This window comes from Microtus pennsylvanicus, chromosome 3 (assembly GCF_037038515.1).
Source record: "Microtus pennsylvanicus isolate mMicPen1 chromosome 3, mMicPen1.hap1, whole genome shotgun sequence".
In the NCBI taxonomy this organism is placed as follows: Eukaryota; Metazoa; Chordata; class Mammalia; order Rodentia; family Cricetidae; genus Microtus; species Microtus pennsylvanicus.
In genome coordinates, this window is record NC_134581.1 from 57776241 (window position 1) to 57792353 (window position 16113).

Here is a 16113-nt window from a genome sequence, read left to right on the forward strand (position 1 = left end):
CTGCTTCACTTCATTTGTACAGGGCTGTCTGACCCTCCCACCCAGTTGTGCCAGTCAGTGCAGAGGGTCTGCAGATTTTTTTGAACAAATAATAAATGCTATAAAAGAGTGTTCAGTTATTATGGCCTTTTAATCAAGTGTCACAGCCTAGGATATGTCAAGAGAAATGGCTGATGGGAAGGGAGAAGGTGTCCATGTTTTCTGATATTTGAAAAATGGCTGTTCTAAATAATGAGATTAGGTCAGTGCTTTATGGCACCCATGGGTAGAATCCATTGCATTGCGGATTTTAAATCATTGTAGGTGAAAGAAGCAACCACGTTGTTTTAGCAGTTATCTTATCTAAATCTGTACACATCTGAAACTTCACAATAGTCATATATTTGAAAATGAATCTAAATTTTTGCCTAGTGAATAATATGAATTTTTGTTCTTGGGAGATTTTTTAAGCACTGTTTTAGAGCGGAGCCAAATATTTAAATTAGGCCAGGCCTGCTGGGCAAAAAAATCTCCATACAGGAACCTCTAAGAAAGAAAGCTAGTATCTTGGGTTGCTGACAGAGGGCAATATTTGCTTTCCTGCACACTGCTCCTTAGTTATTGGTCATTGCCAAACTGTCACTTAGAATTGCAATAACTTTTTCTGGTTAGCAACCATTCCTTGGTGATAATTCTTTAAGAAAAAGCCTCTCCCCACACATGAAGTAGAAATGCAAATCTAGCCTTTAAAAGATACTGCTCCTGCACTGAGATGTAATTTTAGATCCATGCTCTTTTCCATCGCTTTTTCTTAGAGTGGTGGTTGTGCAGATTTTTTGATGAAGAATGCTGCATTTGAGGTGGTTTAAGTGCTGCTTGTAAGAGAACAAACCTGGCTAAGCAAGAGATTGAAAATAGCCAACAATTAGTTTATCTGCAGTTTTAAATAGCCCACAGCTAAGAATTCCATGGTAATAACTCTTAGTGATTCTTCAGTTGTAGAAAATTACCTTGCAAAAGTGCAGTTTAAATTTTTCTCCTGAAAGACAGGACCTCATATAGCCCAGGATGACCTTAAAACTCAGTGTATAGTTGAGAATAACCTTGGCTTTCTGAACCTCCATCCTCTTGAGTACTGAGATTACAAGTGTGTACCACCACACCCAGTCTATGTGGTACTGGAGTTTGCTAGCCAGAAACCTCTTAATGGAGCCATACCCCCAGGCCTGATATTTCTTAATGTTTACAGTTTATTTGTTTACTCAACAAATAGTCATTCAGTGCTCGACACCCAGACACTATGTATATTTGCTTCTGTGTGCCTGAATGTCTCTCGGAAAGCCAGTGGATCTTTTGTTGATCTCAGCATAGTTAGGGAATCCTTGTTCTACAGTGACAAGTGCTTACCTGACTGCTTGCTGCCTGCCCCACCCCTATTCTTTTTGTTCTTCGTTCTTGTATTTTTCTTATACCTTGTTCCTTCTTTGAGAAGTAAACTCATCCAAGAATAAGAGAAACTGTATATAACATTATACAAAACATGTGTCTAGATGTGGTGGTGCACACCTATAATCACAGCATTCAGGTTCTGGGCACAGGAGGGTTATGTTTGACTACATAGCATTGTGGCAAGACCCTATCTCAAAACAAAAAGTCTAGTATTAATAGGAGACAAGTTTTCATTTACTTCAAAAACTAAATGCAATTTTACCTGTGCAGATCTCAAAGCAGATATATTTGTTTCTTACTTCAGAAACTATGTATATTTAAATGAGTTTATAAAATTGCATTTTAAATGAAATTAGTATCAGTATGCTGTTATAAAAATGTGCATATAATTAGACAACTTTTGGTTAGCGTTTGCTGTGTACTCTCTGAATTTGAATTCTAATTTGCTATCTGGAATTAGGCCTTTCTGTATCTTTCTGATATATTATATCTAGCATATTTGTTAATTCTCAGTGCTTTCGTTGTCTGGTCTCTAGGATATACTCCAGTTAATTAAGGATGTGGTTCTGGCTATTGTTTTCTGTTCTGATGAACTCCAAGCTTATTAAAATGTAACTCTTTTTCTTCTTCAGCATCAGACAACAGCCAGCGCTTTCGGGAAACCTGTTTTGCATTTGCCTTGACTCCACAACAGGTGCAGCAGATCAGCAGCTCCATGTAAGTCACCTTCCATCTGACCTGCAGTTTGGTGTAAGCCCAGGACCAACATAGTAAATGGGTTTGGCCTCCAGCATATTTTCCTCCCTCTCTCCTTCTCCCTCCCTCCCTTCCTCCTTCACTCCCTCCTTTCTTCCCTCCTTCTCTCCCTCCCTCGCTCCTTTCTTCCCTCCTCCTCTTCCCTTCTTTCCCTCTTCCCCTCTCTCTAACACACACACACAAGTATAAGCACTGTTGACATTTCTGGTATTTAGGAATAGAGTAACATGTCTTCATGTATTCATTTTAAAATAATTTCTATTCTCATTCTATTTTAGGGATATTTCTGGGACCAAATGTGACTTCACAGTACAGGTCCAATTAAGGTACAGTGTTGACTATAATATATATTCAAATTTTAAAATATGTTCTTTAGAAATTAATTTTTTTTTTTGATTTTCGAGACAGGGTTTCTCCGTAGCTTTTTGGTTTCTGTCCTGGAACTAGCTCTTGTAGACCAGGCTGGCCTCGAACTCACAGAGATCTGCCTGCCTCTGCCTCCCGAGTGCTGGGATTAAAGGCGTGCGCCACCACCGCCCGGCTAGAAATTAATTTATTTAAAAGTCTCCTCAATTTTCAACAAGATACCTAGGAAGAAAAAGCATTGTGGGAGGCTCTGCTGCCCATGTGGGATCTTTTCCATAGTGGTGGTCCTTGGGTGGCTGGGAAGCTGCAACTGATGACATTTTTAAAGGCACTTAAGAAGCATCAACTTTTAGGTAGTTGTGACATGGGCCTTTAATCCCAGCACTTACTTAGGATGAAGGCTCAGCAGGATCTCTGTGAGTTCATGTGCTTTCTCTACTGAAGAGGTGACAGCACATCAGTCTGCAGAATATCATGAACATTCCCTAGATATTCTAATCTGCTTCATCCTATTTCACCTGTCATCTTGTGGAAGTTCTCAGGAATGCACAGAAGCATGCCAACACAGGCTTGCAGCCCTTCTCATGCTTTGTTTCTGTGCCCTTCTGCTCCCTCTAGAGCATTTAAGACATCTTTATTCTTTTTAATTAGTTTTTTTTACTTTATTTTTATTTCATGTGCATTGGTGTTTTGTATGCATGTATGTCTTTGTGAGGGTGTAGGATACCCTGGAACTGGAGTTAAAGACAGTTGTAAGCTGCCATGTGGAGCTGGGAATTGAACCTAGGTCCTCTGAAAGAAAAGCCAGTGTTCTTAACCACTGAGCCAGCTCTCCAGCCCCCTTTTCTTCCTTATATAAACCCATTTTGCCTACTTTTCTTACTTGGCGAGTCTCCATATCTCATTGCAATAAGAAATAGAAGAGAACAAAGCATTTGATTTCTTCAGTGGGCTGTTTTTCCTGTAAACAACCTGGTAACAACAGTCACATACAGATTAAAGACAGAAAAGAGGTCAGCAGTCTACACACCGCCCAGCTTCATGGAGCCATGCAAACACTTCTCACCTAATCTCTAGTAGTGAGGTCAGACTTGCTGAGAAAACCAAGTGATTGACAAGATTTAGGAGCTTTTATACCCTAAAGCAACAGGACCAGCCTTAATCTAAGACTTAGTTTTAAAAGGCACTAGCAAAGATGTCATTGCGTGTCCAGAACAGACTGTGAAAATGACTGAACAAAGTCAAAGACAAAATGCGGTGTCTTCATAAATAATTACATGTTGCTACAATATACTGCACTTCTTGTATCTACATATTCTTCTTACTTTTGCTTGTTTGTTGATTTGTTTATTTGTTTGCTGTGTTTGGGTGTGTTTGCGTGTGGGGATCAGAGAACAATTTGAGGGAGTCACTTCACTCTTTCCAGCATGTAAGTTCTGGGAATCGAATTTGGATTTACAGGCCTTATCTGCTCAGCCATCTCTCATTGCTGCCCGCCCCCTCCCCCATTTTGGATAGTGGGTATTGTTGTTTTTGAGGTAGAGTCTCACATAGAAGCTCAAGATGGCCTAGAATTTACAGCAATCCTCCTGCCTCTGTCTCCCAAGTGCTGGAACTTCAGATGTGAGCTACCATTTCTGGCTGTTTGTTCTTCACTTATTTATTTATTTGTCTGCCTTTGTGTCTTAATAAAAGTCTCCCTTATTCACCTTGTCTTTCCATATCCCCATTGTATTATTTAAAATGTATGTGCCTTTTTATTTTTCATTATGAATATTTATCTAAATTATGAAAAATAATGGTTACTATTAAACATGTAGTCTGTTTTCATATATGGACTTGTTGCTCCCACCTTCTGAAGCATCTTACAGAAACTGTCTGCTGTTGGCCCCTCTTTTGCCTTCAGTTTTGAGACACCTTTTACCTAATAGAATGAGGAGTCACTAGTCATGTAGTTTATTCTTTTCCTACAGGTTCAGGTATCATGGTGTCTTTGTTTGAATTTATCACTGCACTTGAATAATTATAAGCTGTGGCATCGATTTACTGTTGTAAGTCAGATGCAGTGACACACTCCTGTCATCCCAGCACTCAGGTGGCAGAGGCAGGAGGATTGCCAATACATAGTAAAACCTGTCTCAAAAATAAAAACAAAATGATAACAATGACAAAAGAAATAACCTGTAATGAGGTCTCTACTGGGTTTATACCTATCTCTGTGAACTCTGATAGCTGTTTCCTAGGAACATTTCTAGCAAAGGGTTGTAAATTAGTATTTCCTAACCAATTGAGAATCTATTGGAAACTATGGATTATTTTCCTAAAAATGAATGTTTGTGGGTGTTCATGTTTGTATGTATGTATGTATGTATGTACCTACGTACGTATGTATAAGTGTGCACTCATGCTTTGACATGGCAAAGTGGTTCCTTTATGTGACCCATTCCTGTACAGATTCCATAGCTGGCACATTAAGACCTCACAACAGATGTGAAGAGCAGATGACTGCATGTAATGAATGTTCCACAGAATTCACAAGGAGGGCTCTCCTCCTGTACAGCCCAGAGGTGCTATGAGTTTGCTATAAAAATGGAGTGAAGGATGGCTGTATATTGGGAATAGGAAGTAATAAAAAACCATTTATCTAGCTTAGTAAAAGTCAGTTAGATGAGAAGTTACAAATTGTGTATCTAGCCTTCGTTTTCCCAAAAGATTATGCATTTAATTTAGAAATAAATGTTTTGTGACTTTCTGAAACAGTGTTCTACTTTATGCAGATGTAGCACAAATGCTGTGATTATTTAGTGGCTTTGGTTCTCCAGTAGTGAAGGAGCTCCTTGGCTCATTGGACAGAACTTGGTCTTAGGAGTGGGGTTTTGGCCCTGAAATTATGTTTTCAGTATATTCTACTGAGAAGCAAAACAAAATGTTTCAAAGGCAGTATCAGAGCTATTGTATGCTATATGTCTTCTTTGTTTTATAATACACGTGAACCAGTTTGAAGCTCTGGGAAAGTCTTTAATATAGAAGCTTTAATTGTTTTGACTTAGGCTTTTAAAAGTTTATTCAACTTACAGAGCCTTAAAAAGAAAAAAAATTGAAAGTTCATGATGCCTCCTCAATTTTAGACAAAGAAACTACAAACAACTAAGGAATATTGAGAACAGGAAAAATAGTCTTCCCTAGGGAAGAGCATACCAGCTGGTTATCCAAAATGACATGATCAGATTGAAGACCTGTACATACAGCTAGCATTTTATGGATTAGCGTACTATATTTATATACTTAGAAACACACACACACACACACACACACACACACACACACACACACAAAACAGTTGAAGAAAGAAAGAGGCTATGATTTAAAAGAGAACAAGGAAAGGGGGTTGAGGGCAAGGATATAATTTCAAAAAAATTAAAAGTTGAAAAATTTATTTTTAATACCTGCTAATAATATCTGAGGAAGCTCTGTCCCTCAGAAGATAATTAAATAATTCTAAAGCCATCATTAACACTATTGCAAAGTGGTAGTTGTAATTGCTAATCCAGATACTTGATGGAACTATTTACTATTGACTTTAAGCAACTTAGGTGAGATAAACGGAATTAAGGAGACAATCTCCCACCTCTTCTCCTATATCCACATGTAACCTTTTTGGCTATTTTAAGAGAAGGTGTTGCTACATAGCCCTGGCTAGCAGGAAGTCACAGATTTTCTCCTGTTTCTGCTCCCTGACTGCTAGGATTGAAGATGTGGCCACTATGCCCAACCACATGTAATTTTGGAGTCTCCCCCAAACCTAACTGAATAGTTGACTGATTCTAGACAGCTAATTACCACATACCTAGTTATTGCTGTATTGGTAAAAACGAACAAGAAGCGTATGAGATGGCCATTTTGACTGTGACTGTTATGGGATTGAAGGACTGCTCAAAGAGATGACTGATCCTGAGCTGCGGGAAGTAGATCCTCAGTGTCTTAGAAACAGGAGGCAGTGTTGGAATTCTTGTTCTCACTCTGTTTACTTTTATAGACACTGAGAAATAATTGTTTATGCTTAATTCCTTTTTACTTCTGTCCCTAGTACATACTCGGGATCTGTTCCAATTGCCCAGAAACAGGAGGCTCTATGACATCCCTCAAGCAGTATAGTGGGCTACTGTTTTGTACAGTTATGACTTAATATCTCACCTTTGTGCTTGTTTCACTTTGATTGAGAATGAAACCAGGTGTGGTTGGTCTGTGAACATAAATTTGATGGACTTTAACATTTGAATAGTAGATCTATGTGTATTTTGTGGTAACTTAGAAGGAACACTATTATCCACATATTTTATGCATTTTGGGGTTATCTAAATTCTTGATGTTTTTCAACATCTCGGATAACTGGTTTTTCTTCCAGTTTGTTTAAGTCACCACAATTTATTCACCTACATATTCGGGGCTGTATAATTCAAACCACTGTTCAAAGAGCAACTGTGTTTTAAGCCTTTTTGCCTGTGTTTCTTATTCTTTTTCTATTTTAAAATTGATCATCTTTCAAGTTAGCTATGAAATAAAAATGTTAGAGGTTATCTTTTATAAAGGAAATTAAAATTTACCTTTGCCGTTTAGGTTTTGTTTGTCAGAAACCAGTTGTCCACAAGAAGATCACTTCCCACCCAACCTTTGTGTGAAAGTGAATACAAAACCTTGCAGCCTTCCAGTAAGTTCTAAAAACAGTTTTTGAATTACATTACCCATGTGACTATCGCATAAGTCATCTTAGATGTTTTCAATTGCACTTTTACATTAAGAAACATTTGAGGAACTAAGGATGATGCTCAGTGGTAGAGTGCTTGCTTAGTATTGAAAAGACCCTGTGGTCAGCTCCACTGCCACAGGATGGAGACATTTTATATATATTCATGTGACTAGGTGAGACTTGCAGACTTCAGTTAGCAGTTGTGACATGAGCCATGAGGAGAAAATTATAACATTGCCCATAGTAGCATTGGTGTTGTGCTTGGTTTTAGGGAGACAGAATCTCACTCAGCTATATTCCTGTGAACCTGTATGCCTGTAGTAAGCAGAATTCGTCAGGGCCTCTGTGCCTTAGATGGAGTAATACTGGGAGCTGTGTTTGTTTTCCTCAGAAATGTTCCTTGTATACCTCTTTTAAGCCATTACGAACTCATTTTGATTTAAGAGATTTTGAATTTCTATCACTGTTTTTTTCTCAGACTCGCTAAAGTGAAACTATTAGGTTGTTTAGAGGGATTATTGCCTAAGTAACTCATAAATGTTTGCTTCCCTACTTTTTAATGAAATCGTTTGTATTTTCTAGCCTGTACTTTGTAGTTTGTTTAGTTTTTTTGTTTTAAGAAATGGAAATAGTATAAATAAATTATAATTTTTTCTTAGGGTTACCTTCCACCTACTAAAAATGGTGTGGAACCAAAGCGACCTAGCAGACCAATTAATATCACCTCACTTGTCCGATTGTCCACGACAGTACCAAATACCATTGTTGTTTCTTGGACGGCAGAAATTGGAAGGGTAAGTAAGCTTTTATTTGTAACTCTTTTCCTGTCATGAGGAAGGGTTACTTACTGTGGTTGTCTGTAATATGTGAATTATACTGTGAGCGAGTAGACAAGGATTTCTGTCTCACTGTGAGGTTTTAACCTATTCCTACTTGATGCAGGATCGTGTAGTCTCCATTGGTTGTTCACTCTATAATTTATCATAAACTTCTTTCCGTGTTGTTACATATTCTTCTGCAGCATTTTAAATGACTATATCATATGGTGGTAAGAATATGCCACTATTTGGCCTACTCTCTGGTGTTGAATACTGATCTTTGAATACTGTCCTGGCAGCTGTAGCGGTGCATACATGCATGATGATCTCCTTACAGTAAATTCTCATAAGTAGAATTTTTGAGCCAAAGAATATGAGGAATTTTAAGAAGTTTTGTGTGCATTGACAGATGGCTTTCCCCAAAGATGTACAAATGTGTTCTCTGACTTTTAGTGTTTATTTGCATGCCTGCAACAATATTATCTTTTTAAAATTCTTCACCATTAAGTAAATGTTAGCATTTAGTACCCCTTTTGTTTTTGGTGAGAATGAACATATTTGGTTTTTATAACTATTAATATTTTAAATTTGCATCTATGTCCATTTCTTTTTTTGTCCTTTTTTTAGTTGTCTTACTAGATTTAATATGTTGAATTTACCGTTTGATACATCTTGTACCCTTTGATACAGCTTTTCAATCTGTGTGGTTATTTGTATGTAGATTTACATTTTCATAGCACTAATTGTTAACCAGCTTTTTGCTTTGTACTCTTTTCTTCTTCCCATCATCCTCTGTCTACCCATGCTTGCCAAACTGTTAATAAGCTAGACTGCTAAACTACAAAGGTTTCTTGTTTTATCTTTAAATATTTAATCCATCTTTTTTTTTTAACTTTTTTATTTTATGTGCATTGGTATGAAGGTGTCAGATCCCCTGCAACTGGATCTTCAAGCAGTTGTGAGCTGCCATATGGGTGCTGGGAATTGAACCCAGGTCCTCTGGAAGAACAGTCAGTGCTCTTAACCACTGAGCCATCTCTCCAGCCCCTATTTAATCCATCTTGAATTCATATGTTGTATGAGAAATTCATTTTTACTAGCTAACCTAGTTCTAAGTAAATGGTAGCTCTGAAGCCATCATTGTTACATGATTTTTTATATTTTGTTTCTGAACTTTTTCTATACTATTTCTTAGCCTAGGTTTCATTTTCTAGGATACCCATGAGTTAAGATTTGTTGACTGTGTGTCACTGCATAGTGTAGAGAGAACACACCCTTGTTTTTCTGGGGCCTGAGATCTGGGGGCTCCATACAGACACACCAAGAAATGTCTTTGTGTTTAGGTGCATAAAGGAAAAATGACTGGGATCTTAGGGTAGTCAAGGACTTGAAAGAGAAGAGAGTTCAGGAAAGGGCTTCCCTATGGATGCAATGACTTGAGAGAAGAGCTAGGAGAAGGATGGGAGTCAGGAAACATTCAGAGGAAACACAGCAACCCAGTGGCAGGGATGAGCCTCTGCTTTGCCAAGCAGCTGAAAGGGTTTCACTGTGACTTAAGGGCAAACCACACAGGGCTTTGTAGGAAAGGTCAAAGGTAAGCATTTTCTCTTTTTAAGGAGAAAGTTTGCATGTTTCCTTTTAGAACAGGGCTACTCCTTAGAATCATTAAGTAGTTGAGGTAGATGCCCAAATCATACAGCAGTCACATCTTAGGAACCAACTATTCCAGAAGTGTTCATGGGAGCCTTAGCCTAGAGTGATTAAGAAGCGACACCCAATGTCAATATTTGGCTTCCACATGGACACACGAATAAACTTACGGACGCAAAATAACTGTTCAACTTGAGAACACACAAGTGACCTTAGCAGGAATAGTTTTGATAGAAGATTGGAGTGTTCTGTTGTTATGGGCTGGAGGAAAGCTAGCTGTAGAGATGTTGAATTATAAGCCTGTCACTTAGGAGAGAGGAGATGAACTGGAAGGATGTGAGACTGAGAATTCTTTGTCGTAGAGGGAGAATTTTAATGTGTCTGGGAAAGTTATTAGCATGAGACAGTGAACCTTCTCTTCACATTTATTTTTCCACATGAACTGTGGAATTACTTAACCATGTGCCTTCCTCTCCTTTCCTCACTCAACCTCTAGGTGTCTTCCTCAGATTCTTGAGTAGGATTTCTGTAGAATCACAGGTGGAAGTTAGGGAACTGGGAAGTGGAGGTAGTTAATGGTAATACTCACTGTTATCAACTCTAGGAACTGTGTTTCTCCATTTACTCAAATTTTCCTCAATGCTCCCCTGTAACTGATTAGGCTTAGTATCTGTCTTTGTATGTCCTGTATCCTTTGTAATTCCTGTGTTGGTTTAGTTGCTATTTCCAGTGTATCTTTTGTTCCTGTTAAATTTTATAGGGTTTATTTATTGTTGACTTACTCTAAACCTTCTTGTTTGTGGACATTTCCTACTTAAATTTAGATATTGGTTTTTTGGGGTTTTTTTTAGTTGATCTTTTTGTATTTCCAGGAAGGTGGTGTATAACTTGATATTGTCATTTACACAAATACATAACATATGCCTTATTTCTTCTACTAGCTAGAACTTTTTAAACATATCATAGGTGCTACTCAACATCTTTATTGTTCTTTTGTTAAGGAGAATATTACTGCTGTCATAATATTTAGTATTAGAATGTGTGTACATGCGCATGCATGCGTGCGTGCGTGTGCGTGTGTGTGTGTGTGTATAAATAAAAGCCAGAGATGGCATCAGTGTCCTCTTCTATCACTCTTTGATGTACCTCTGAGGCAAGGTAGCCAGACCTAACAGAAGACAGCAGACCCCAGCAGTTTTCCTGTCTCCATCACTAGTCAGAAACTTTTGTAAGAAAACCCTAACCTCTGGTCCTCAAGTGCTCATAGCTTCTGAGTCCCACCATGAAGGGGTTGGTTTGCTTGCTTGATTGTTTTGTTTTTAGGCAGGATCTCACTAGCTGGCCTAGAACTCATGTAGATCAGGCTGGCCTGGAACTCACAGAGATCCACCTGCCTCTGCTTCCTGGGTGCTGGGATTAAAAACATGTGCCGTCAAGCCCAGACCCACTATTAGTTTAGAACTTAGTTACATTAATTATATATTATATATTTATAATATTCCTCTTCTGCTGAATTTTGTTATTAGAAATGGATTTTGGGTGTTGGGAATGTAATTTAGTTGGTAAAATACTTGCCTACCATGCACAAAGCCCATGCCTTTAGCCTAAGCACTCCATAAACTGGAGGTGGTAACATATATCTGTTCTCTAGTAGCCAGAAGGTAGATGCAGGAGGATCAGAAATACGTCATCTTTGACTCCATAACAAGTATAAGACCATCCTGGGATACACGAGGCCTTGCCTATTAACAAAAGCAAGCAGAAATAAATTTTGAATTTTATAGCATAATTTTGAAACCTATCAGGGTTATATTTTTGCTTTCAACTAATTCATGTGTTGCCATTGGTTTTAGTGTATAGCGTGTTCCCCCCCCCCCAGAACAAAACACACAACAAGGTTTTTGTATGTGTGTTTTTGGTTTTTGGTTTTTTTGTTTGTTTTTTGTTTTTTTTTTGTAAAACGAGATTATTTTGTAAATCTCAGATCATAATTACATTATTTTAAAATCACTAGTTTAATTTACCTTATGAGGCTGCTCTGAATAGTCCATGCAGAATGTTGGGCTGTGTTACTGATATTCTATTGCTTGGCCTGGTGGTGTAGGGGTGTAATTCCACCTACTCAGGAGGCTAAGGCAAGAGAATCTCAAAATTAAAACCTGCCTGATCTGTTCTAGGCCAGCCTGCGTAACTGAGTGAGAACCTGTCTCAAAGTAAAAAAGTAAAAACAAGATTGAGTTATCCTAGTGGAAGGATTGTCTAACTTACAGGAAGCTCTAGAGAAACCCTAGTACAAAGAGAGCAGTCAGGGAAGAGGAAGCGAGGAGGAGGAAATTTGTCTTTTCAAAGAAAATAAGTTAACTCCACACAGTACCTGAAGGAGAGAAGCGTATTGTAGCTTCTTGCTCTATTCTGTGGCATTTTACTTTATTTAGCATTTGTTAAACTTTCGTGTGAGTGGAGGAATCATTTGGACACTATTATGTAGGGGGACAGAAGAACCAAATGTTTTGTTTATGGAGAAAGTATCTTATGAACTTATAGTTTTACAGACTTTGGGGAGAAATGCAGACAAATTAACATTGTGAGAGGATATATATAAGTAGGCAGAAATACTGTCTACTTAGCCACTGTTTTGGAGGATCTTTCTGTGTAATATCCCCTTGTGACATTGGTACAAGGGGAATTTCATTTCTCGTGTTCCTGCAGCTTTTATTTTCTTCTCTGACTACATGTTTCCACTAGAGCACACGTACCTTTTCACTGAACTGGATTTTTTTTTTACCTTGATCTCATCATAAATACTAATAGAAAGCCTTGGGGTATTTCCAAGTTTGAACATTGAAGCTGTCAGTCCAGAGTCTCATTGTTGATTAGCATCTCTCCTGTTTCTGTTTGACCTGAAGCATTAAGCAATTAAGGAATGATGGTAAACAGGGTTTGGGTTTCCTCCTAAAAGATGCTTTACCACTTCTGTATTAGATTAGTAAGTCATGTACTTTAAAATGTAGGCACACTGTAAAGTTACTTATTTTTCTTTAAAATACTGAGTTGTACTTATAAGTAAATTTGCTGTTCGCTATCTCAGGGTTTCTTTTCCCCAGAAAATATTCAGCGTGTGATCCTAGATAGATTTCTGGACTTCACAGGAAGTGTAACCTTGCAGAGGGTTCTGTAGGATGTGTCCTCCTGTTGCTAAGAGGCAAATACATATTTAAAAGTATAAAGCTAAGTCTGGAAAAATAGCTCAGTGGTGGAGTGCCTTCTTAACATGTATGGGGCCCTTACTTTAGTTCTTAACAGTGCAGGATGGATTAGATTAGAATGTTCGTAGGGCTAGGCTAAGAGGTTCTAGTGAATTCTGGTATGTAGAAGCAAGAATTTGTGGAACTGCATGGCCCTTGCTCACTGACTCCTGTAGTCCTTGCCCTTTCCTCTTGGTTTGTACTGCCCACCCATCCAAATAGTTACATGATCATAAGCATATTGTGTAATCTGTGCCTCAGTTTCATCAGCCTTTCAAGATAGAGCAGTACCACCTGTTTCCTCCTATAGGCTGCAGGCAAAGCTGAAATAAGATCTGTAGTGTATTTCAGGAATGCCTTAAAAACTGTTGCTATAAAGAAGATGGTAACTCTGTTTTCTCGCTTCTTTTAAAGTGTCTGGATCTACTTGATCCCAGCATGAAACAGAAAAAGATCCTTTAACCTTTCTCTCTTGTCCCTTCTTGGCCCTCTTCTCTTCCTCTTTCCCAATAACACACCCTTCGTCCAGCTTGGCTTGCTACCTGTTTTTTGTACCATCTTCTCAAGTAGCCCCTGTAGGCACTGAGTATCCAATACATCTTCAAGCAGCGCTTCTCTGTGCAGCTTTTACTGATTCACCTGCATGATGTGCACACTGCCTAAGTGTCTTTAGGATCTAGTGGTACCCCAGGCATAGTGAGGCACTAAATAAGTGAACTTACAGCCCATCTCATTATTAATATTTAATAGCTACATATTTTAGAATATGTGATACCTACTAAATACGGTTTATGATACCTTCAACATCTTAGCAGCCTTGGCTTATATTTAGTCTTAATAATGTTCTTTCATATAAAAATCTTAAATCTGTTAACTTCAAGCACTCAGGGCTAATGAGTGCAGCAGCCCTAGGTTGAAGTTCTCAGCTTGATGCTTGCTAAAAGTTAGGCCAGATTTCTTTACTTCGCTACCTCAGTTTTCTCATCCACACACACATAAAACAGGTTTTTAACCACCTGAGCTGCGTATCAATCAGGATTTACCTACCAGAACACCTAAGACAGTACTTGACACACAGTAGGCGCTGCGATAAGGGTTAGTTTTCCTTCCCTGTCACTGTGGGATTAAATAGATGTGCTGTTTACTTAAATATGTGATTGGTTTTCTACATCTTTTTTTTTTCCAGACCTATTCCATGGCAGTATATCTTGTAAAACAGTTGTCCTCAACAGTTCTTCTTCAGAGGTTACGAGCAAAGGGAATAAGGAATCCGGATCATTCTAGAGCTTTAAGTACGTATGATAAACTTACTTCATATATGCAGCTAAACTATCTTGTTAGAGTAGTATTTTTTTCGCAACTCAAATTTTAGTGTTTCTTTTTTTTTTTAAACCAGAGCCTGTTGTAGAGGTTTAAAAACTCCAAGAACCTAGTATTGTGAGATTTTAAATTAATATCTAAAGGTAGTTCTAATGTCTTTGTTGTGAAACTATATTTGATGATCTGTGTTTTACAGATCTTAATATTTACTTTGTAAAGTTACTTCCTGAATGCAATATTTTATTACAACTTCTTAAAACCAATGTTTAAGAAATTTTAGGAGATGGAAAGGACATCTTGGCATGAATTTCAAGAACATTATTTTTGTTTTCAAGGATATTTTAGATCCAGGAGAAATGCACATATGATGGCTATCTGCTGCTTTACCCAAACCAAAGAATTCAGTGGGATGGACCTTGGACACATTTTCAAATTTCTTATCTGTAACAATAGGTTGCAACACATGATTTCTAGAAAATATTTTGCCCATGCATACAATGACCATCACTACCACCCCACACACATACAGCTCCTCCTCGGATGTTTCATTTTGATATGTTAAAATTGGAATTAAGGTCTGCATATGGACTTCTGTCTCAAATTTCGAGCATCATTAACTTTTCTTACGAGGTGGTCTAAGTTCTTCCTTAATTCTCTTTTCAAAAGATGTGGGTTCTTTGTAAGGAGATTTTAGAGGCGGAGTCTCGGTGTTTTAGGAAGCAGCACATGCAATAGTGTGATCGCTACCCTGGACTCTAGCTTAGGCTGGTTCAGACTTGCTGTGATCCTCTTGCTCCAGTGCTGAGATTGTAGGCATGGGCTACCACATCCTGCACTTGAAGCTCTTAAAATGAGTTCATAATAGCAGCCTATTCTCAGGATTTGGTGTTAGCATTCTGATGGGAAGAAATAGGATGCTTAGGCCAACTTCCTCGCAGCTCCCTTAGAGCACAACGTATATACTTCTCTACCGTTTCTGTAGCAGAGTGACAGATCCCAACACCCTCGTTGATCTGAGCACCTGCAGTAGTTAACTGGACATTTTTTTCTATACTAAGGCTCCTTTGAAAATGAGAATAGCTGGGCATGGTGGTACACACCTATAGCCCCAGCTACTCAGAGGGCTGAGGCAGGAGGATCATCTGAGCTGAGTCAAAAGAGGAACTAAAACAAAAGCACTGTTTGTACATCTAAGGGAATGGAGGCTCCATGAGTCAGAGACAAGAAAATAGTGGGGATCCTGACAGAAAAGAAAGAATTAGACATCTACCTGGAAGAAATGTACAAGAGAGGCATTTTTTTCTTTTTACAGCCTATCTGGAGTCATCTCTGGCTGACAGTCTTTATTCTTGCCCTACATTGATAAATATCAGCTAGTCAGAAAGAATTATGGAATTATATAGTAAAACATGGTAGAAAAGACAAAGATACCGAGGAAGAAGGCAGGCAAAGCTTTCAGGTTTAACAACAAAGTGGGTTGTTTGCACAGGTTCTTATTTCTTCTGCACTTGCAGCTAGAGCGCCACCTAAAGGTTGTCATGGGGGACTGGGTTGGCATTTCTAGGAACCCCATCCAGCTACTGTTAAGCAGCAAAACTGCTTAATTCCAGAGTTAGTTATTTTGCATCCTTATGCCTTAGGCTGAGTGAATTTTATGGCAGTTCTATTTTATCTTGTTGGCCAGGTGAACAAATGTAACATTAATTGGATTTTATCAGTGAAGAATATATTGCAGTTAACTAAAGGCATTTACCTCTATGTTACCAGTAAAGAAATAACTTTT

The 16113-nt window shown here is 38.3% G+C and overlaps 1 protein-coding gene across 3 annotated transcripts in view; it reads left to right on the forward strand.

Moving 5' to 3' along the window:
* The window catches only part of Pias1 (protein inhibitor of activated STAT 1), a 110867-nt gene that overhangs the window by 62000 nt on the left and 32754 nt on the right, over positions 1 to 16113 (forward strand). For all 3 annotated transcript variants that reach the window (XM_075965567.1, XM_075965568.1, XM_075965566.1), the window contains exons 3-7: positions 2061 to 2145; positions 2463 to 2510; positions 7168 to 7258; positions 7957 to 8091; positions 14197 to 14302. In XM_075965567.1, coding sequence (XP_075821682.1) covers positions 2061 to 2145; positions 2463 to 2510; positions 7168 to 7258; positions 7957 to 8091; positions 14197 to 14302 — 465 coding nt within the window. The remainder of the gene's footprint in view (positions 1 to 2060; positions 2146 to 2462; positions 2511 to 7167; positions 7259 to 7956; positions 8092 to 14196; positions 14303 to 16113) is intronic.